Source organism: Saccostrea echinata, unplaced genomic scaffold (genome assembly GCF_033153115.1).
Source record: "Saccostrea echinata isolate AGI-Se365-2 ecotype Australia unplaced genomic scaffold, CSIRO_AGI_Sech_v1 ptg000053l, whole genome shotgun sequence".
Lineage (NCBI taxonomy): Eukaryota > Metazoa > Mollusca > Bivalvia > Ostreida > Ostreidae > Saccostrea > Saccostrea echinata.
Window position 1 is genome coordinate 2014856 of NW_026889802.1, and position 25374 is coordinate 2040229.

The 25374-nt window shown below is 31.9% G+C and overlaps 1 protein-coding gene across 1 annotated transcript in view; it reads right to left on the reverse strand.

The window, feature by feature from the left end:
* Window positions 1-3569: 3569 nt before the first annotated feature.
* LOC133204437 (protocadherin Fat 4-like) overlaps window positions 3570-25374 on the reverse strand; it is a 52249-nt gene continuing 30444 nt past the window's right edge. The window contains exons 13-16 of the mRNA XM_061340164.1: window positions 22844-22960; window positions 6838-6940; window positions 4130-4257; window positions 3570-3674 (exon numbers count right to left, since the gene is read on the reverse strand). Of these exons, the coding sequence (XP_061196148.1) occupies window positions 3570-3674; window positions 4130-4257; window positions 6838-6940; window positions 22844-22960 (453 nt within the window). The remainder of the gene's footprint in view (window positions 3675-4129; window positions 4258-6837; window positions 6941-22843; window positions 22961-25374) is intronic.

Here is a 25374-nt window from a genome sequence, read left to right on the forward strand (position 1 = left end):
TTTAGTTACAGACTGATCTTAGCAGCATGTTCAATGATGTGTAAAGTGGATACCCCAATAATGCATAAAGACCTTCTCTTTTCTACAGCATTTGTCATTTTTAATATCAAACTGTGAAGAGTCCTTAATTGTGTTATCCATTGACAGAATTTTATAAAATGTAGCATGCTAAGATGGTTTCCTATTAAGTACGGAAATTTTCTCTTTTTCCCACTGCATTTTGGGCAAGTTTCTAAACTTGCATCTTATAGAATTAAAGATCTATCCAGCAAGATCAGCAACATAAAAAAGAATGTATCGGCATATCATCTGTGAAAAAGCTTCTTTCAGCTTGTTTCTCCAAAAAATTAACTAAGTTGCAGAAAGATTTTATATCTGTTATTAATGTGTATCATTTTTTTGTCTTCTTTTAAAGAAATACTTGCAAAAACGAGACTGACATATGGTTTTTTTTTTTATTATATAACACAGCAATCTAACACTTAAAAAAGAGACTTAGATTTCTCTATAAATGTTCACCTTTTCAATTATTCACTTATGGGGAAAAGTTGCATGCCTATCTAAAACAATTGACAGCTTATTGTCAAGTAACTAAACTGATAATTTTATTTCTTATATACCCAACTGTGTATAATTCAAATTTACTGTTAATTTTGTGCAATCACATGACAGTGTGATTCAATTTTCTGGATCATTACACTGAATCTATACCACCCCTCTCTAAAACTGATGATGCATTACACACTATACGTGATGTTTTTTTTTCTTGCCTATCAAAAAGTTCCTTGAAAAAAAAAATGCTTTGTTTAATGGATAAAAGTTATATATCTGATTCCAAAAGTTTTCTTTTATTATATTTTGTTATTTGTAGAGGGGTATATAATAAATTTGATGATCTGTGCCTGTCAACTCTTCAGATCAAGTAACTGTTATAATAATAATTATATATATATATAACATTTTAGAAAGAAATACTTTACATAAAAAAATTGACGAACATTCGAATACGAATAGAATAGTATAAGTTCTGAATATTAGAATATTGATTTTTGGTATTTGTTTCAGCTTTAGTTTAGTTACTGGGTAGTTATCACTTACTGTCCCTGTAGATGAAAGAGGAGGTTTCCCATGGTCAGCTGCCACTACATGCAATGTATACAAGGCCAGTCCCTCAGATGTGATAGGTATCCCTTTAGCTTCATGATCCAGTTCTTTTACAACAGTAATTTTGCCCTGTAACAAGAAGCACCTGGGTCTTCACATATAATCAACTGTACCAAAAGGCCAGATTATTTTTCAATTTTTAACTAACACAAATCAGATGTTCTTCTTTCGTATTTACTCCTTCATATATGAACATGACTTCAAATACATGATACTCAGGGATTCCTATTCTATCACATGTGTTTTAAGCTGTTTCATTTTCGGCTTAGCTCATATATGGGAATCACATAATATAGAATTTATTTAATATGATAATATTGGATTTCAATATGTTAAATAATTATTTTGTGGTCAATCAAAACTTCTTTTAATCAAAGAGCTATGCAATGGACAGGCTGATGTGGATAGATATTCAATTTAGTTAAAGGACACACATGGATTTAACTGGAAGAGATAGACAGATACAGAGATGGATGGCTGTCCTGTCTTTTTATTTTCGCAACCTGTCTGCTTTTCCGAGACTCTTCACAATGCTTTTCTGCAATTGGTTTTTACTATATGTTATTTATCATTTCCTTTTTTTGATTCCTCCTTTCTGCGAGTTTTAAATGGTCAAGGTTAGCGCTTAGTATCAAATGGTTGGTGATATTTACCTGTATTTCCCCTACAGTTGGACTCGATAGCAAGTACTAACTTACAGTGTGATAAAATTGGAATAAATTTTGCATTTTACACTGGTCAGTGATGTTTTACACATTATGAGAATTGTTCATCCAGAAACAAACTGTGGTAATAAATGTATTACATATGGAGCTCACACAGAAATGTTTGTTATGTGGATCTTTTAATATCTACACCAGTACTTCTTTTAGTTCTTGTTTTATCCAGTGCTAATTGTTTTAAATCAATGTTCTTATCCAGTGTTTTACAAGATTAACCTGCTTAAAATCCTACTTCCATCTCCAGGTGGTAAGCAGTGAGCAACAGGTTTAATCTGGTTAATGGAAGAGGTACGTTAAAAAAAGTTGTGGAAAAGCAAATAATATAAATGTGGAAAAGCAGTATTACTTATCATGGAAAAGCAGGATTTTTTTCTCCCAAAAAGGCAGTGTAAAGTTGCAGAAAAGTGGAGCTGCGGAGATGGACATTATGATCCTAATTCAACACCTTCCCATTTGCAGATCTTAAGGACATTGGCAAGTCAGGGCTTTCCGGAGAAAAAAGGTTTAATACATGGGTTTTTTCACTTGTAAAATAGTGATTGAGAGTGATCTCCCGTGTAGAATTCTCTAAGCGGTGAAAACCAGTAAAGCGTATGTTATAGAGGTAAACAAAAGCACGTGTACTTCCTTCAACGGGTAGAATCATCTATACAGCAAGAAAGAAAAGTAGTAATGGCTTTGTTGTACATTGTATTCAGGGACAAAGAGCAAACAGGTCGTCATTTACCATAGTTTTGCTCAGTATGCTGGGAAGGGCAAAGATGTGACATATGCTGAAAGGTAGGTCGACCATGCCGACTGAGAACAGTTCTTAGGTCGTGTGAACGAATCAGCATTTCGTAATTACGAATAAAAGTTAAAAATAAATCCATGCCAATATTTTTATGACAATGTATTTCAATCAATTCAGTCATGATAAAAACAATCAACCGGTCACTTGACCAATTTTAGCTGTTAAGGGACGCAACTGAAAAATGATGATCGGTGCCGGTATATCCATGTCTTTTTTCTATATATATATTTTCAACCAAAATATCTAGAAGTCATAGGAAATGAAGTTACAATAATGTATATAATACAAAAACTGTATGAAATAAATGGGATTTGAAGAAATATTATGGTGAAAAATTATGTAGGTCCCTTTTATCAACATTTTACATAGGAAAATGCATTAAGAATTGTAAAAACACTAATTTGACAAAATCTAAAAAAGAATGCTGGATTGGTAGGTAAAACGATCCAGAATATAGCATATTTAGTACATTTAAACCTACTCAAAAGTTCTTGAAAAATTCTATACAATAACCAGGAACCTTGCCAATGTCCTTAATTTGGCTAGGTGAGCTAAGTAATTATGAGAGACATCTCTCAAAGGTCAATCTCTGGCTTTTGTATAAATATATACTCACCGTGTGAATGGATTCATTCTCCATTTGAAAGTGTCCTTCATAATCATCTACCAAAGTAAAGGTCACATGTCCATTCTCTCCCTCGTCTGGGTCACTAACAGTAAGTAATATTGTAAAATTTTTGCTAGCGCTTCCTAAAAAAAAAATTGAAAAAATAATAAAAATTATCAAGCCATAAATACATGTATATCATACAATACTATACTATATGAGTTTAATTTATGCTTACTTTATGAGTGAAAATTTAAAATGAATGCTCTTTTTCTTTAAAGAACTACATGTACTCACCTTCACTAACAGAGTAGATCATGTTTTTGTTCACAAATGTCGGTGTATTATCATTGACATCAAATACTGTTATATTTACCCAGGTAGATGCCTGCAAATCACAAAAAAGACAAAAAAAGTTCATAGAGTTTTAATGATTATTAGATTATCAACATGTTCATACAGACAGGAATCTCATCCTTTTTACATTCTTTTCTTTTGTCAATCTTGACAGCAAACATCTACCCCTAAAAGAGCCAAAATAAGAATAAACTTCAATCTATATTCATGATGAGTGTGTAAGAGTGTTTCATAACTTTTTCAAGTTCATTATAAAAAAAAAATTGGACCTCTTTATTAGCCCTGGTTTAAACAAATTCCATTTTCTTTTTAAGGTATCTGTCACATCTGGCTTTTCTGAGATTTTTTCCATATAAAGTTCAGAATTTCTTAATGATTCTCCTTACATTCAATCTTAATTTAAATCCACATCACATAAGAATACTTTGAAGTGTGTTTATTTGAAAATGCCGGCATTGATTGTTAAAAAAGGCCCTGAAATCTAACCGTGTGGTTTTTCCAACTGTCCTGAACAGATACTTCAAAAGAATAGAATGATTTGTTTTCCCTATCCAGCTTGTGTCCAACACTGAGAGCACCTGTCTTGGGATCCAACTCAAAAGGCAAACTCTGATCTGTAATAACAGTAACAAATTAAAACAATTAATACATCAATAACATTTTTTATATTAAAAAAAATTGTACATGTGTGCGTACAAGCTATATTAAGCAATTTATTTTTAAATGGGTATAAATTTCTGCAACTAAATCTTTCAAAGGCAGTTGGGACCATTCAGTTATCTGTTATTATCATCTCTACTCCATAGCCTACACAAGGATAGAGGATTTAGTGGTAACTTAATCATTTCATTTTCATTTCAAGAAATGTTTTTCTTAAGTTCCTCAAAAAAAAACCCTCATATCAAAAATGTGTATTTGTGAAATAATTGCCTAGCTGTGCTAATATTTTACATGAAATCTTTCAATATTTCATATTAAGTGTACACTGCCATGTCGGAGATACACAAGCTGTAAAAAATCAACTAAGAAGTGTCATAAATGTCCTAAAATAACATACACTGTAAGATGTTGGCAATTGAGATTCAACAACTTCTGTTGAATAAAATACATTGTACTAAAAACAAATACATATACATGCATACAATGGCTTTATCCCAAAGTTACACTTGTGTGATAAACTAACAAATAGTTTTAATTATTTTACCTACAATTCATATAGAACTTAGAATTTTAATATAATTAATCATACTACTTTTAAAAGTGAATTGTATTCATTACATCGCTCATTTTCAGGAATATTTTGTGGAGAATAGTGGCCGTATTTCTATTTGATTGAAATATTTGTCCATATAAATGTATTAATTATATGATTGAATAATTCCCATCTTTCAGCTGAGATCCAACAATGTTAGAAAAATATACTACGTTATATTGACCTGCACGTGATCTTCAAATACAAGGAATTATTTATTCTACATTTGACTAAAAGTAGATAGGGAAATTCCAAATTGATGCAAATAGTTTTGGAAAGTTATTTCACTTGCAACTGACATCCACTCATACAAACATAACACTAAGGCACATAGATTCTTGGGTGAGGGGGGGGGGGAGGGAGGAGGGGGTTGCAGGAGACCTGTCCCTCTCCCCGCCTTTTGAGAATGTTAGGTTTTAATTTAAATTTTAAGGATAAAAAATTTCAATGAAAGCCCCCTCCCCTCGAAAAGTTTATGGACTTTTACATCCCACCAAATGAAATTTTGATTTGGGAGAATTCTTTTCCTTTTTGGGGGGGGGGGGGGGGCTAGTCAAAGATTTGTTTTCAGGTAAGTTGTCAATTTTTTTCCTTTTAATGCCCCCTTTATCAAAATCAATCCTATATATGTGCCTGACATTTATTTTTTCTACATTGCACCTAAACTTGAATTAAAAATTCCAAAATAATACAACTAGTTTTTTTTTAACCCCGTTTCTCTCATTATGTTCGGCTAGTACTTCAGTACATGTGAACAAGTAAGACGGCACATATTGCTTTATAAGTGTGTGTCATTTAATCATTGAATCAAATAATAAAACAATTATTGCTGTTTTTTCGGTCAATACGATGATTTAGCCACCTTCAAAGTACAATATTCACCTCGCCCTTCGGGCTTGGTGAATATTGTACTCCTCAAGTGTCTAAATCATCGTATTGACCTCAAAAACCAGCAATAATTGTATAATGTACATGTATGTAATACTGTGTACTACCAGGGATGTATATATGTCCCTGGTACTACATCACATGCATTTATTTGAATTAAGTATTTTTTTCTAATGCACATCACAAAATTTGATATACAGCAAATCAAATAGCTTTTGACAGGCAAACCTTTTTTTCTAAAGACGAAAGGAAGGGGGGGGGGGGGGGGGAGCCTCCGAAAATATCCTGTTTACTATGGGCCTGTGCTACATGTGTACCATCTATCTTTCCAATGATAGAGTCTTCCGTACAATGTCAAGTCCCAGCCCTCATGGGTTATCTAAATTAGCCCCAAATTTTTTTAAATAAAACAATAGGCTTGTCAGGGATAGAATTTAACATTTATGCATATTAAAATACTATCACACAAAGTAGTCTGATTTTAACGAAGGGTAAACCTATGTCACCTTTTGGAGTTACCAATGAACTCGTCCATGCATTGACAGTCTTTGGAAAACTTACCGAGTTTCCTATGCAAACGAAAGCATGAAATCTCTGTATAGAAAGCGTGAAGCTGGGGAGCATCACTAATTATTCCTTCGTCATAGAATATAATCCGATATCTAACAATTAATATCTTTGAATATATAGATGTTTTCAAGATAACCTTCATTTTTGTTTCTAGAAATGTTATTTACACAAATAATACATTTTCATGTTTTTAAACTTAGTAAATCAATGACCTAGCATTGTTTTAGATAACTCAACCCCCTCTAGGACTCGAGTAAAAATTCTTCTTGGAATTCCATAAAGGATATAACCGAGGTAAAACTCTTTTATCTTTGAATGTTGCATTTCATGACATTATGGACTTGGAGATTACAAGTCTGTACATAAGTATTTTCTTCAAATACTTTGGATTTACACTACATAAATAATCCTTTGGTGAACACATAAAAAGGAAAATCATTAGAAAGAAGGAGGCATGAAAGTTCAATCTTACGAAGTTACTTACTATCATGAGGTATAATTTCATATCTCAATTTGTTTTTGTCAAGTCCATCCCTATCATATGCAGAAATGTTGTGAGGAGGGTCCAGTCCTCCCAATGAAACACCCTACAAAAAGCAATATATCATAAACAAGAGGCCCAAGGGCCTTAATGGTCACCCAAGTATAATACAACACTGTAAAGAATCTATAGAAGTATAAAATAAAACAAAATAAATGGTAAATGAAGCTACGTTGCCCATAAGAAAGAGAAATAAGATGATCAGGGATGAACAAATAGTCTAGTACCCAGAAACAAATCATAAAGTAGATAAATTTACCTGCCTGTACTTGTCAGTGCTAATACATGTACACTCCCAGTTGTCAATATCACCATGCAGACTAGATATTACAATAGTCCTTAAGCACTTAATAACCCCATCACATTCCCTAACAATGGCCTCTCTTAGTCTTTGAAGAATATTTAATGTACAAAGATAACATATTTTTGTCTCATTTTTATTTATCTACTTACAAGCCTATCTGACCATTAAGTACAGGTCCACGTAAGAATCAGGCAATCGGTGATAAGTCGAATATTACATATTCGGCCAATATTTTTTTATATTATTACTTGATACAGTAGTAATTAAAATAAATCATGATTTTTCCAAAAAGGCACATCCAGGCTGTGATATGTTACTATAAATAGATTTTGGCATATATGGGCCAAAATGTCAACCAAAAAAGAGGAAGTTCAGCACAGAAGTAACAAGTGTTGTTGTTTTTCATAAATTATCTAACCCATTTTATTTTGAGAGGACTGTCTGTATCCTTCTTGTATTAAGTGTCATGGAGTTGATATCTATGTCGTATCCATAGTAACCACTGTAATTATATGTCAAGACATTTTGGATGTCACAAACATTGTGAATTTAAAATAATATTATTAAAAACAGCAAACACATTATGTAGCCTATTACACATGGAAAAATAAAACAACTGCTTATTATTAGTTTTCCAGTTTAAAAAGTGTGGAAAAATCAATTAGCAGTTTTTAATGAAAAGGAAAACTATTGAGAAATTTTGATAAATTGCTTGAAGTTTGACAAGATTTTTTCCTAAATCTAAGTGCATTGTGTGTAAATTTTAACTTTTATTGAATTGTTTCTTAATTACATTTATCACATTATTATGAATTTTTCTATTCAATGTACCAAGTTTACTCTGGAATTAATTTTATTTCTCTAAAATAGTTTTGGAGAGAATTATGATTGGGATCGAAATTCTGTATATTAAGTACCCAACTTTGATGATTCCAGATTTTTTTCTGTTTTTATTTTAAACAGCTGTTAAGTACAGGTCCACGTAAGAATCAGGCAAAATCAAATTTTCGTGATAAGTCATTGTTTGAGAATTGACTTGAAACTTCACATGGTTATGCATCAGGACATATATATTACATGTGTTCAATGATTTGGAAATATTCAGGCTTGTTCTAATTTAATAGGCAATATATTGAGAAAATATTATAAACATGAGTAGTACAAATCTATACAATGGTATGATATTGAAACCTTAAAAAATTAAAACAGCAAACGTTATAAGAGAAAGTGATAATGAACAACGAAACAGCTATTTAAAAATTATAATTTTAAATTTAAAAAAGTTTGGAAAATTGCGAGTCTAGTGTTTACTACCCAGATAATTACTTCCAATATTAGTGAATTTCAGTTATCGTTCTTGATTTATGACTTAATTTGTCGCTAGAGGGCGCTCTGTTGTTAAGTACGCTGATGCCGAAAAAACAGAATTAAATTGATTAAACATCGAATTTGGCATTTTATTTTAGTTTAATTAATCTACTGAAAATTAAGGAATGTCTAACTTCAAACCAAACATCTTTTTCCTTGAAATCTAGCGATACAGTGGGTGTCAAATTTGATCGGGTTCAGGTTGCTTGAAACTTGTCTGTTGTCATATGCGGATTTGGGAAGGATTATTATAGTTTTACAGTTTGACTGCGTTATCAAAGATGCACAAGAGTTTATAACAGACTTCAGAGAAAATTGGTCTTCGCGTTACACAACGCACTTTAAACAATCGTTGCAAAACAGCAGTTTTATTGAAACTCTCAATCATAAAGTCATGTTGGCGAGGAAATGTGGACTTATTCGAGTTATGCGACACTCGATTTGAGAACAACAACATAGCGTATATAACACTTGATTGTGGTTATTTCAAGACACAATTATATATCTAACATTTATGGATTTATTTCCCGAAATTCTGCTGAAATATGGAAATTATCTTCTCACCAAAAAAGGAGTTCATGTAATGCAACATGTGCAAGTAAGTAGTTTTTTTAAGCTAACAGTGAGGAAAACCCTTTTGATGTCAACCAAAAATAATAAGCAAGCTTTTTTCCATTAAGCTTTAAGTGCCTTAATTTTTGGTCTTTTTCAAAATTATTTCAAAGTTGGGTGTAATTTTTTTTCTTCTTGAAAATCCTTCCTATGAATTAGGAGAACCCCATTTTATAAAATGGGTATAGATATTTATTTCATTTTAAACTACCAATTAAAAAAAATATCTTGCTTAAGACTTTAAAAATGTTTTTTAAAGATAAGTAATTAAATTGTTTCATAATATTAAATTTTATGCTTATTCAGAGTTTAAAATACTGGGTAATATGCCACTGCATTTAATTTTTCAGACAACTTCAAGTTGCAGAAGAGTTCTTTGGTCTTCTTAAACAGTCGAGGTTTTCTTCTCCTGTCCAAACTTCAAAATTTAGTGAAAAAATGAGGAAACAAACTTTACGAATGAAAGAATTTTCTAAAATCACATCGAGCAGTGAATCTGGTGCCTTTTGTTGTGTTTAACCATCATAAAAGCTAGTGACAGTAATGTAGGTAGAACTTTAGTCCTACATTGCTCATTAACTTTTGTAAACAAAGGGAACATGGGGAATAGCATACCGGTTGAGATTTAGAGTGGCGAGTACTATATGAGAAAACAACGGAAACCATCCAAAAGTAGAAGCACCACAATCCATATATTAAATTGATCAAGTTCAGAATTTTGAATGTGCCTGTCTGCTTGAAAAGTACAGTAGTTTAAAAAGTTGTTTTTTTTTTTTTTTTTTTTTTTTTTTTTTAAATCATGGGATGGAATGATGATTATAAAGAACTGATATTGTAACAACTTTTCTTCTACAAATTTTGATCTTTGTATAATGCACAATGTAATTTATAAATCATGTAAATTGTTAACATTTAATAAACATGTTAATTTAAACCTTTTTGCAAATTGGTCATTGTTGATTTCTTAAGAATAAACTTGGAAATTTTCATATTAAAACATTTAGTTTAGTATGTTGAACAACATGACATATTTGTTAAATATGCAATTAAAAATATCATATTGCTGCTCATATAACGGTACAGTAAATCAGATGTTGCAGCTGCATCATTTTCTGCAGTTGAACAAAATCCTTTACATTCCTTTCATGTACATGTAGTATGATTTAGAAGCCTGAGTCAAAGAACTTAATGAATTTATAATTTTATCTATAAAAGTTGACAGTTTTAGGACATTGCTAGCAGAGACCAACATACTCTGACTTGTTTATACATAATAATTATATCTTCATGTAGCATAATGTATTCTCTTTATTCTCTGTTGTTATATATAAGTTAGTATTTGACAAACAATAAAAGCCGAAAAACTAAATGAAAAAAAAAATAAATGCTTATATAAGAAGAATCACCCAAATAGATAGTGATTGGTCATCATGTTTACTATATGAAAAAAGTAATACAAGAAAACTGGATGTGCCTGCTTAGTTTCAACAGCTGTTTAAAATAAAAACAGAAAAAAATCTGGAATCATCAAAGTTGGGTACTTAATATACAGAATTTCGATCCCGATCATAATTCTCTCCAAAACTATTTTAGAGAAATAAAATTAATTCCAGAGTAAACTTGGTACATTGAATAGAAAAAATTCATAATAATGTGATAAATGTAATTAAGAAACAATTCAATAAAAGTTAAATTTTACACACAATGCACTTAGATTTAGGAAAAAATCTTGTCAAACTTCAAGCAATTTATCAAAATTTCTCAATAGTTTTCCTTTTCATTAAAAACTGCTGATTAATTTTTCCACACTTTTTAAACTGGAAAACTAATAATGAGTAGTTGTTTTATTTTTCCATGTGTAATAAGCTACATAATGTGTTTGCTGTTTTTAATAATATTGTTTTAAATTCACAATGTTTGTGACATCCAAAATGTCTCGACATATAATTACAATGGTTACTATGGATACAACCTAGATATCAACTCCATGACAACTAATACAAGAAGGATACAGACTCCTCTCAAAATAAAATAGGGTTAGATAATTTATGAAAAACAACAACACTTGTTACTTCTGTACTGAACTTCCTCTTTTTGGTTGACATTTCGGCCCATAAATGCCCGAATCTATTTATAGTAACATATCACAGCCTGGATGTGCCTTTTTGGAAAAATTATGATTTATTTTAATTACTACTGTATCAAGTAATAATATAAAAAAATATTGGCCGAATATGAAATATTCGACTTATCACCGATTGCCTGATTCTTACGTGGACCTGTACTTAAAACTAAGCAGGCGCATCCTGTTTTCTTGTATTACTTTTTTCATATAGTAAACGTGATGACCAATCACTATCTATTTGGGTGATTCTTCTTATATAAGCATTTATTATTTTTTTATTTAGTTTTTCAGCTTTTACTGTTTGTCAAATACTAACTTATATATAACAACAGAGAATACATTATGCTACATGAAGACATAATTATTATGTATAAACAAGTCAGAGTATGTTGGTCTCTGCTAGCAATGTCCTAAAACTGTCAACTTTTATAGATAAAATTATAAATTCATTAAGTTCTTTGACTCAGGCTTCTAAATCATACTACATGTACATGAAAGGAATGTAAAGGATTTAATTTGTTCAACTGCAGAAAATGATGCAGCTGCAACATAAATAAGGGCATCCCATCCACTAGGACACGGAAAGCAGGGGACCACAATTCTTTGAATTTGCTTGTTAGTCATTTTGATATGGAAACATCCTCATATAGTGTAGATTCAAGTTTTTTATGCCCTGCCATGAATATGGCCGAGGCATATAGTGTTTGTCATGTCCGACTTCAATAAAACGTCATATGCTGATACATACTGATGTAAGCTTTTCAACTGCATCAAAATTTTTGACCTTGACTTTTCCTTTGACCTTGACCTTACTTTTCTTAAATTAGTGTCTAGATCAGTTTTGAATAAACAATTCAAGATATATTTATCAAACTTCATATGCTGATATATACTGCTGAGAGATATCAATTGCATCAACTTTTTTGACCTTGACTTTTCCTTTGACCTTGACCTCACTTTTTTAAATTAGTGTTTATCTACGTTTTAAATAAACCATTTCTGATATTTTTATTGAACTTCTGTGCTAATAGTAAATACATACTGATATAAGCTTTTCAACTGCATCAGCATTTTGGCCTCAACCTTTCCTTTGTTGGTGTTAAGCTCAGTTTTAAATAAATCATTCAAGATATTTTTATCAAACCTAATATGCTGATATGTATTAGTGAGAGCTATTAAACTGCATCAACAACTTTTCACCTTGCACTTTCCTGTGACCTTGACCTCCCCTCTCTTTAATTTGTATTTTGCTTAGTTTTAAAGAAACAATCTAAGATATTTTTATGTAAGCATGCACTTATACATAATTTTGTGAGAATTTATCATCTATATCCATTTTTTTTAGATTTTAGTTTCAATTTTAAAGAAACTGTTCAAGATATTCTCATCAAACTTCATACACTCATACAAATTTTCATGTTGCATTAGTAATATACATTCGGCGGGGCATTTATGTCCTATGGACATGTTTCTAGTTTTCAAATCATGACCTCCGAGGATAGGGTCAGGCCACAATAAGGGATCAAAGTTTTATAGAGATTTAAAAGGAAAAAAAATCTTCAAAATTCTTCTTTTTAAGATCAACAAAAGCATGATTAATATGGAAACATTCCCAAGAAATGTAGATTCAAGTTTGTACAAATTATGACCCCATGGGTTAGGGAGGGGCCATTTTTTTCCTGCCCCTATTTGCTATCCACATGGAAATGCAAATTTTAAAACCATTTTACACATCCACAGGACAAAATCAATCATCTTCCAAATGATCATGATTTAAGGCTAGTGCATAAAATATAAGGGAAGTTCTGGGAACCAGGATGTTTAAACATGTTAAATATTTTTTAAAAAAAAATTGACCCCCATTTGACCCCCAGGGGGAAAATAAGAATTCCGAAACCTTACTGCACATCTATAGGATACCATCAACCATCTCCCAAAAGATGATTAGGCTACTGTGTAAAATGTAAGAGGAGTTCTGGGAACCAGGGGTTTTTTGCATAAAAACGTTATTTTTCGACCCCTATTTGACCCCATCGTGAAAATGAAAATTCCGAAACCTTACTGCACATCTACATGACACACCAACCATCTCCCAAAAGACGATTAGGCTACTGTGTAAAATGTAAGAGGAGTTTAGGGAACCAGGGGCTTTTTGCATTAAAAACGTCATTTTTCGACCCCCATTTGACCCCCAGGGTGAAAATGAAAATTCTGAAATCTTACTGCACATCTGCAGGATACCACTAACCATCCCCCAAAAGATGATTAGGCTACTGTGTAAAATGTAAGAGGAGTTCAGGGAACCAGGGGCTTTTTGCATAAAAAATGTCATTTTTCGACCCCCATTTGACCCCCAGGGTGAAAATAAAAATTCCGAAACTTTACTGCACATCTACATGACACCACCAAACATCTCCCAAAAGATGGTTAGGCTACTGTGTAAAATGTAAGAGGAGTTTGAGAAATAAGAGTGTGACAGACGGACGGACGGACAGACATGAGTAACAACAATATACCCAAACTTTCTTAAGAAAGTGCGGGTATAATGAGCAATGTAGTACAGTGGCGCCGCGTTTATCCGGACGCCATTTATCCGGACGCTTCACCATCCGGACGATATTTTTTGGGAACCGATTTTTTCCACGTTATTTTGTCTCATTAATCTGGAAATTCGCGTTCCGTATCCGGACGGTCAATTTCTACTACAAAAACGTAATAGTTCATTGAGAATTGACTCGTTTATCCGGACGGTAATTTTTCAAGAAACGACTTTTTCACACTTCGCTTGCATTCGTGTTAATTGTTGTAAAAACATTGGCCATGCATCAGTTTGAAGACGGTTACCTGTGACCTACAAACAATAGCATCTATTATTAGCATGTGTTTACCCTAATTCAATCACACGTTTATCTTTAATATTTAGCTTACACTGTGCATTAATTAAATAATAATCTGTTCAAAATCATACTGCTAACCGTATGTACATCGGTAAATTCATGAGAATTTTGGAGAGTTGTAAATAAAATGAACAATAATTAAATAACGAGCGATTTCGTAATGCTCTTTTTCATGTTGATTGCGTTAGTTTAAAATACTGTTTTCCATTTCTAAAAACGTAAATGTATTTGAAACGCTTTTTCCCCACAAGACAGTTTAGAAAGGTACATAAGTGAAGAAATATCTCTATTTAATGTACTTCCGTTTACAAACGTACATTGCTTTAGAAAAGATATATAAAACTGGCGTTACGTACAGAAGTTGATTACGTTTATCAAGGTATTTTTAATGATCGAAATTCAAACTTAGCGTCTGTAGAAAAAAATATTGATAATCAGGAAGATGGCTTGTGTTTACGAGTGTTTTTAATACTTTGTTTGAGTAAGCTTGCAGTTAATTTTATAGTAACCCTGTGTAATGAATATACGGGGAATGTACGGGGTTAGTTTATATTTGAACATTTTTAATGATGATGCTGAACAGTTCTGTCATATCATATGAGCTTCAATAATTATAATATATGGCTAAATTAAACAACTGTAGATCAAAATTTGCTCAGCCCATGAAGTCACAGGCCAAAGAGAAGGCGAATTAAAAAAGGAGGTCTCAGCATAAAATTGCCCATCCATTTTTTTTATTGTGTAAATTACATTTTAATATATTTTTTTTCTTTAATCAATTACTGCTTTTAAAACAATAAACCAAAATATAATTTAAAAGTTTTTTTCTTTGCTGTCACATTTGAAACAAGAATGTGGATATATTCAATGTACATGCTTAGAGAGTGCTTTTTGAGATGTGATTCAATTATCCGGACGATTCATTTATCCGGACGATTTCGTTGGGGACAGAGGCGTCCGGATAAACGAGGCGCCACTGTACTAAAGTTCTACCTACACTACTGTCACTAGCTTTTATGATGGTTAAACACAACAAAAGGCACCAGATTCACTGCTCGATGTGATTTTAGAAAATTCTTTCATTTGTAAAGTTTGTTTCCTCATTTTTCACTAAATTTTGAAGTTTGGACAGGAGAATAAAAAAAAAAAACAACTGTTTGAGAAGACCAAAGAACTCTTCTGCAACTTGAACTTGTCTGAAAAATTAAATGCAGTGGCATATTACCCAGCATTTTAAACTGTGAATAAGCATAAAATTTAATATTATGAAACAATTTAATTACTTATCTATAAAAAAAACATTTTTAAAGTCTTAGGCAAGATATCTTTTTTTAATTGGTAGTTTAAAATAAAATAAATATCTTTACCCATTTTATAAAATGGGGTTCTCCTAATTCATAGGAAGGATTTCCAAGAAGAAAAAAAATTTCACCCAACTTTGAAATAATTTGGAAAAAGACCAAAAATTAAGGCACTTAAAGGGTTTTTATCACGTATCTAAATTTCTTAAAAATGAAACACTATTATATTCTTGAAACATATAATAATCGTTTAATTATGAAATAATGTCAAAAACGGTCATAATTAGACGATAGAACGCCCGTAATGTAGGGTCCTCGAAGTAAAAATCTCCACTAATTAGATAGGGGTCACGTGGTACTGAAACGTCATAGGTGTCAATGGTCAATAGAACTCGTAAAGCTTATCGTAAGAAAAAATATATGGAATAGATTTTTACGCTAAATAAATAGAATACACAATATGGCCGGTTAAAATTTTGACATCGACTATATTCCTTTGGTTATATGGACGGTCAATCTTTTATGTATGAACGTCTAGCAAAGAGAAATAACTAGAAAATATGCCAACAATTGGAGAGGGGTCTCTGAAGACGAAGCCGTTGACAACTCGGGACTTCAACTAAATAGAACGAATTACTAATGTTTAACTTCATAAACATTTATAAATATGGGAATTTTAAATTCTCCTTTATTATTATTTTAATTAATTAATAAATCCTGTATATCTTCTATCTGTTCTAGCAGTGAATATCATGTATTAGAAATGACACTTCATCAATGGTGCCGTACGCCATTACGAAGTTCACAACATTCCTACTAGATTCTGTGCGACTTTTTAAAAATGCATGTTTGTCATTTATTATTTTCTTTAAAGGTTTGTTTCCTTAAAATATTTTATAGGACAGAAAAAAATCGTGATCGATCGGGCATTAACAATTGTTCTGAATGGAGATAAACACCATCGCATATGCGGAGAAAGTCCCCCCTTTCATCTCTCGACCAAGTCCAGGAAATGTGGAAAAAACAATTTCCTAAAACCTTTCTTGTGCACATTTGTGCATCCTAAAGCCATAGATTATAGCTTACTAGCTGTCAATTATCCAATTATCACTTAATTATTTTCTAACAGGTTTAATAGACACAACAAATGAGCCCTTTTGTATACACAATTAGTACTTCGCTTGACCAGGATTGACACCTATGACGTCAGAGCAATGGCGCGTAACATCAGCGATCAAAATATGCATATTGAGAAATTCAAACTTTGAATTGCTGAAACATCAAAAATATTAATTTTTTAGCAAAAATTTTTAAATTTATGATTTTAATAACATGTAAACTTTGTCATATCAAAAAATTTTGAGACGTGATAAAAACCCTTTAAAGCTTAATGGAAAAAAGCTTGCTTATTATTTTTGGTTGACATCAAAAGGGTTTTCCTCACTGTTAGCTTAAAAAACTACTTACTTGCACATGTTGCATCACATGAACTCCTTTTTTGTGAGAAGATAATTTCCATATTTCAGCAGGATTTTGGGAAATAAATCCATAAATGTTAGATATATAATTGTGTCTTGAAATAACCACAATCAAGTGTTACATAGGCTATGTTGTTGTTCTCAAATCGAGTGTCGCATGACTCGAATAAGTCCGCATTTCCTCGCCAACATGACTTTATGATTGAGAGTTTCAATAAAACTGCTGTTTGGCAACGATTGTTTAAAGTGCGTTGTGTAACGCGAACACCAATTCTCTTTGAAGTCTGTTACAAACTCTTGTGCATCTTTGATAACGCAGTCAAACTGTAAAACTATAATAATCCTGCCCAATTCCGCATATGACAACACACAAGCAACCTGAACCCGATCAAATTTGACACCCACTGTATCGCTAGATTTCAAGGAAAAAGATGTTTAGTTTGAAGTTAGACATTCCTTAATTTTCAGTAGATTAATTAAAGCAAAATACAATGTCAAATTCGATGTTTAATCAATTTGATTCTGTTTTTTCGACATCAGCGTACTTAACAACGGAGCGCCCTCAAGCGACAAATTAAGTTATAAATCAAGAACGATAACTGAAATTCACTAATATTGGAAGTAATAATCAGGGTAGTAAACGCTAGACTCACAATTTTCCAAACTTTTTAAAATTTAAAATTATAATTTTTAAATAGCTGTTTTGTTGTTCATTATCATTTTTTCTCCTAACATTTGCTGTTTTAATTTTTTAAGGTTTCAATATCCATACCACTGTATAGATTTGTACTACTCATGTTCATAATATTTTCTCAATATATTGCCTATTAAATTAGAACAAGCCTGAATATTTCCAAATCATTGAATATATGTAATATATATGTCCTGATGTGTAACCATGTGAAGTTTCAAGTCAATTCTCAAACACTGACTTATCACGAAAATTTGATTTTGCCTGATTCTTACGTGACCTGTACTTAAAAATTTTGACAGAACTTTTTGTATTATTTGTACATCCAAAATTAAGGCTCTTTGATGGAACTGTATCCTTGTGTGTATAATGACTAAAGCACAAAATTGGGAGAGACTACTTAAAAAGTTTTTATAACATTTGTAAACTTATATGTACTACATATGTATACCTAGTGTAACACAGGAAACAAGAGGCCCAGGGGCCACATTGCTCACCTGAGCACTTTTGGCTAGGAAAAAGCAGAAATCAGTTCAGTACTGAAAAGTTTAAATAAAGTGGTGAGGGGGTGAGGGGTGGGGTGGGGTTGAATTATTACAACACATAATGGCTTTGCTGTTTGTAAAAAGATTTTTATATATATATTCTTCTCATTCCTCTGTATAACTATGATCCCCTGCTATGGCCCCTCTATACCCTTGGGGGGGGGGGGGGTCATGATTTGAACAAATTTGAATCTACATTACGTGAGGATGCTCTTATATTATTATGACCAATTATGGCTTTGCTGTTCTTGAGAAGAATTTTAAAGATTTTTCCTCTGTATTCCTATGTAAAACTTTGATCACCTATTGTGACCCCACTCTACCCCTGGGGGTCATGTTTTGAACAAACTTGATTCTACACTACTGAGGATGCTTCCACATAAATAGACTAATCATGGCTTTGCTGTTCTTGAGAAGAAGATTTTTAAAGTTTTTTTCCCTATGTATTTCTGTATTTGGCTGAATATAATACACACTTTTTTCCCAAAATAATTTTCTGTGAGAAAGGGGTGCGTATTTTACATCATAATGGGATTTTGATAGGTTTTTCTTTCATGTGAAACACGGCTATCATACGCACATACCGTAGTATTACCTAGAGACTTATGCAATTTCTTGCTGTTTATCGCCGTATTTAATACTTCGGAAAGTTATTGTTGAAATGTAGGCTTGTTCAAAATGTTATATTTATAACCTTTTGATAGTTAAATTAAATTTAAAAGCAAGTTAAAATTAATTTGAGCTGCATGTTCATCGTTTCCGTGTAGGCCGCCATTAACGATGTTATTTATAGATGTTCACACATTCCTATGCCACGTGCTTCCGTAATCATAGTACACATGTACCTAGTCTATACGTCCCAATGAATGGAAGCCAATGTTGTGAACACGTGCGCTTGTCACTTGATAATTACCCCTCAACAGCCCTCCAGGCAATTAAATTGTTTACCAACTCCAAAGCATTGTTTTTACAGTTAGAGCACTGATTATTTACTGCCCTTATTAATGGCTTTGATTATTTTCTTTGTTAAAAATCGGGGGTTGGTTTATGATTTTTCGTATGTGATTACGACACATTAAACAGTTAAACGCTTGTTAAATGTAATTTTACTTTATCTTATATCGGCCTCGTGTTTAAATAATTGAGAGTTAAGAAAGGAAATATGAAGTATGTTGAACTTAAGTGTTATCATTTACTCGTTCTCTGTAGAAAATAAGATATCCCCGAAGATTACCTCGATGTATGAAGACATATATCCCACCTTTGTACATCATTTTTCACAGCTTTGGAGGTGTGTTGATAACTTTACACGCTTGTTAAATTTGATTTTATTTTTATAACATCAGCTATTTATTTAATTAATTAATTTCAAGTTCAAAAGAGGAAAATCGTAGTCTATGAATACTTTGATGTTGCAATATCGCTTGCCCTGTTAAATTAACGTAATTTACAACATGATTACCTTAAACTAAAAATAAATATGACAACTGTTAAACTTGTAACAATATCTCGTGCTTTGTTGAAATTAAATTATTTCTACAAAGAATAGTTAGAATACGGCGACGTATAGTTTCAATATCACCGTATGCTAAAAAAATATTAATAATAAACTCTGTTAATACTTTAATGCAACATTATCTCGTGCTTTGTTAAAATAAATAATTTCTCCAGATTGCCGCGATATGGAAAGTCAAGATTAAGAAATAAAAACGCATTTGAATAAAACATCGTGTTCTGTAAATTTTCGGCACTTTATCTCCGCGCCGATTTTCATAGCAAATTACCGCGATTTTCAAAAGTTAAGAACACCGCTTGGTAAAATTTTCTGCTGCGTATAATACAACCGAACTGCGTTTTTTCCCCCAGTTTCAGGCTCAAAAAGGGGGGTGCGTATTTTACACCAATGCATATTATATTCGGCCAAATACGGTATATGTACTACATATGTATACCTAGTGTAACACATGAAAAACTGCTTAAATGGGAAATGACCAACCCCTGTACACTTATATATATTATACATCTAGTGTAACAGGAAAAAATGCTTAAATGGGAAATGACCTTAACAACCTCATCCAGACCAGTCTATTTCTATTTCTAATAATCACAAATCCTATGGTGGCATATTTATGCCATCCACATAATTTTTTGTCAATATAAGATATCGCATCAAGTCAAGATAGCTATCTCGTCAAATCAAGAAAAGTTTCTGGTTTTGTCGAGATACACCAACTTCTATCTCGTCTAATCAAGATAATCTATCACATTTTGTTGTGATAGCTATCTCGACATAACGAGATAATTTATCATGTATCTTGACTAAAAATTGTTGCGTTGACAAGTACTGCCTCTTCGTAATTGCAGCCACGATAACTGCATATACCAGTATATAAACAGATAACGTGTTACGGGTGCCTCGGTCAATTTCTAATGAAATAAGTGGATATCTTCTATCAAATTGTTACTGTAATAAGTATTGCACGCATAATTTCAAAGAAATTCAGTTTGAACGAATGAATGTGTGTTCAAACCGTGTCTTTGTTTTCAGTAAAATCAAATACAAGTACGTGTGAACCAAACCAATGAGCTTTTTACTTATTTACATGTAATATTTGAAATTATAAATTCAATAAATTTGCTATTCAATTAAATAAACGATTTATTTGGTTTATCAGAGATCAATACTTGGCTATCATATTATTATCGGTAGTTTTTTAAAAAATGATTAACTCTTTGCATTAATTGTTTTACTTATGCCATGCCAGTAACTAAGAAAAGACCAAAAGTGGAAATTATGAATCAAGTAAATGGGTTGTTTTATTTCATATTTAATAGAGAAAGTTTATACAACATTTTTATATTCAAAAATCTTTATCTCTTAAAAATTACATTCCTCCAATACACAAATACAAAGATTAAATTGGTTCAATAGCAGTGGTGAATTTGACAAATAATTTCTGATCAATAAAAGAAATCCGCATAGTTTCACTGGAAAACGACTGAGACACCCATAACACGTCATCTATTTAAATTAGGGATGTCAATTTTGTCAATAATTAATATTCCAATATTCAATGAAAGTATTTGAATATATTCGAATATTCGATAAAATAAATAAAATCTGGTTTATTTTAAATACCGGTATGCATCATCCTCCTCTCATGAAAGATTTAGCGTAGGTATTCTTATATTGGAAGTAAAATTGTATGAAGACTTTTGTATATGTACAATAAGGAATTCCATTTGATATTTGTCAATGTTTGAAATAAATAATTGCATGATTTAAATGTAGAAAAGTATAATTTTAACAAATGATGCATGTGTATTTATAGTAGCTCCGAGGAACCACTCGCCTTACCAAGGATAGTCGTATACTGTTCAGATTTCAATACATGTAATTAATTACAATTATCAACCTGATAAGAGATATGATTATAATCTTTGATACAATGTTTTTAAAATATAAACAAATATTACCATAGACAATTTTCCTAGGTAATTAACTAATTTCCCGATAATGAATATAAAATTCAAGATTATGTACAACCCGAGATAATCAAGTAATTTACACATTTATTCTGAAATGGAGCCCTTTACAATATTAATTACAGACTAATTCTATCAGATAATCATTCAATGATCAATTAAATTTATTTTGATAAGTTTACTCTTCAGGTCTTTTAGACATTCTAAGAAGATTTTCATTTTGTTGTCCTCGATTCTAGATCCGATCGTATTTATTTAATAAAAACTAGGAAAATACGTTTTGTATTATACATAAAGCATTGTTGTATAATTCTTTAATACCTTACTCAAAACAAAATAATTTAGTAGATTTATATGATATAAAAAAGTGGTGAAAGAAATCAGGCGATCGAAATTGATCGAAATTTAACAGAGATAATTCCAGCACTGTTCTAATCAAAATTTATTAAACACAGTACTTCTTTTTACGAAATCTGAAAAACACTGAATATTTGAATCTTAAATTCATATTCGAATATCAACTCATCGAATGAATATTCGAATGTTCGAATATTCGTTGACATCCCTTATTTAAATACATACATATATGAGTATACAGTTATCGTGACAGCAATTACGAAGAGGCAGTACTTGTCAAAAATTTTAGTCATAATACAAGATAAATAATCTCTTCATGTCAAGATAGTTATTGCAAAAAAATGTGATAGATTACCTTGACTTGACGAGATAGAAGTTGGTGTATCTCGACAAAACCAGCAACTTATCTTGACTTGATGTGATAGTTATCTTGACTTGACGCGATATCTTATGTTGACAAAATTTATTTGGATGGCATAAATATTGCCACCATACAAATCAGATAAATCTTTTCAGAAGAGAAGCAGTTAGAATAATTTTATATATTATGAACATATTCTTACTAACTACTGCAGAACTTTTATTGAGAGTAATATTAGGAAACACTTATCTCAATCTCAATGGACAATACTTTATTCTACCTCTATTGAAATCTGACAGAAGTTGTTTGAGATCATTTTAAAAATTTATATGGATATTTTATCTCTAAAAAGGATCCTTTGATCTGTAGAGCTTAACTTAGTGCTCCAATTTACAGTATACAAGAAATTATACCCAAAAAATACCTCTGAAACATTGAAAGAGTAGCTTGTTTGGTTGAACTTGGGCAAGTTGTCATTTATATCCATCACTGTGATCTTCACTTCTGTATCGTTGGAATGAATGCCATCACTGACCCCCACCTATAAATATATAAATACCCTTTAAATTCACCTACAGGAGTCCAATAAAACTTGAGCTTTTTGTCAGCATAAAAAAAACTGGGTGTTTTTGAAACTTTAGGCTCAAAGTTTATTAAATTCTATACCTAGCTACACAAAGATGTGAAATATTGGTGTAAAAGTATATCACGCTGTAACTAAAAGAACAATTTTGAAAAACACAACTACACACCATCAGATTTGGCATGTTGATATCACATATCAAGGAACATGAAAAATTATGTTCCTCCAAGAAAACATGGACCAAAACTGACATTAAAATATTTCCATGCTAATTTAAATTTTACAGTTAGTTTGTAAAACAAAGCATATGATTGCTTACATAAGTTCATGTTAATAACCCAAACAGAAAGGTAAGTTAATATTATCTTACCTGTAAACAAATAACCCAAACAAAAAGGTAAGTTAATATTATCTTACCTGTAAACTAATAACCCAAACAAAAAGATAAGTTAATCTTATCATATATGTAACTGATAACCCAAACATAATACATGTATACAAATATTGATGGGGTTGAGGGCAACATTGATTGTGTTAGCCTCCAAGGGATGAAATATTGCCCGACGCAGAGTGGATGTCACTATTTTCTTCCAGAGGAGGCTAACATAATCAATGTTACCTGAAAACACAGTCAGTAATTGTTTTGTTATATGAAAAACAAAACAAATCAATAAAATAATATTTTGATATCATTCATTGAAATTCAGCAACTCATTTATCCTGCATGTTGATTGTACTTAACAACCAAATCTTCAATTTGATCATGTTACTTGGTTTTTTATTGTGACGTTAGGTTTTTTGGAAGTCGCCACGGTATCACTACGTCACAATAACTCAGTCTACTAATGAGAATCAAAATCAATAATATTGTAGGAAAATTCTCTGTGCCGGTCAACAGTAAAAACAAGAAGTCTGTGAGCCAATGCTCACTAGTAATACCCCCGCTCTGATGTGTATTGTGAATATACACTATAAGCATGGATAAATAGGAAGTTGACATCGGATTCACACAAAAATAAATCCCACCATATGGCATACCTAAACAAAGAGTGTGTTAAAATTTCAAGCATCTGTGATGAGTAGTAGCTGAGAAAACTGTGACGAAAATTTGTTATGTATGGTACGGACAGATGCACGGATAAACAAGAAGTTGACATCGGATTCATACAAAAATAGATCCCACCATATGGCATGCCTAAACAAAGAGTGTGTTAAAATTTCAAGCATCTGTGATGAGTAGTAGTTGAGAAAACTTCGACGAAAATTTGTTATGTATGGTACGGACAGACGCAAGGATAAACAGGAAGTTGACATCGGATTCTTACAAAAATGAATCCCACCATATGGCATGCCTAAACAAAGAGCATGTTAAAATTTCAAGCATCTGCAATGAGTAGTTGCTGAGAAAACTGTGACGAAAATTTGTTATGTATGGTACGGACAGACGCATGGATAAACAGGAAGTTGACCACGAATTCGTACAAAAATAAATCCCACTATATGGCATGCCTAAACAAAGAGTGTGTTAAAATTTTAAGCACCTGCAATGAGTAGTTGCTGAGAAAACTGCGATGAAAAATTTGTTATGGACAGACAGACAGACAGACAAGGGTAAAACAGTATACCCCCCCGCTACTACGGAGCGGGGGTATAATTAAATGACTGTCAATATTTTTTGGAGGAACTACATGTAATATCAATTATGTTTCTCTATATAGAGAATATAGAGACTTTTCTTTACTGAATATAACAAAGGTTAGTAATATTATCTTACCTGTAAACTAATAAACCAAACACAAACTTCAGATAAATTTATAAATTGATATTATCTTACCTGTAAACTAATAACCCAAACCTAACAGTAAACTAGATATCATTGAGATGGTGGCCATCTCAAAGGGCCCCGCTTTCAGCATCGAACATGAAAATGTAAGGTAGCTGAAAAGGGTTTATTTTGAAGAGGAACACTTGTGTACTATTAAGGGGTGTGTTGTTTGAGTCTAAAGGGCTTCTATGTCATCCTTGTTATAATAAAAAATGGCACGAAAATCACAAGTGCTCCATACCCTCTATCAAAAAGCCGCACAAAAATCACGAATGTTGCATATCCTTTATGAAAACTGTTGCATATCCTCTATCAAAATATGGAAGGAAAATCACAAATGTTCTGTACCCTAAGTCAATTGGTAAAGTTTGAGGCTGACTGGACTTAAGAGAAAGAAACCATGCACCGAACAAAGATTTTAAACAGAGAGGATATTTTTGACCTTGACCCTTGACCTAGAAACTTCATTCAAGGTTACTGCACATCCATTGACCAGTAGCACTCTGAGAGTGAAGTATGAGCCACATTGGACCAAAAGGAGAGAAGA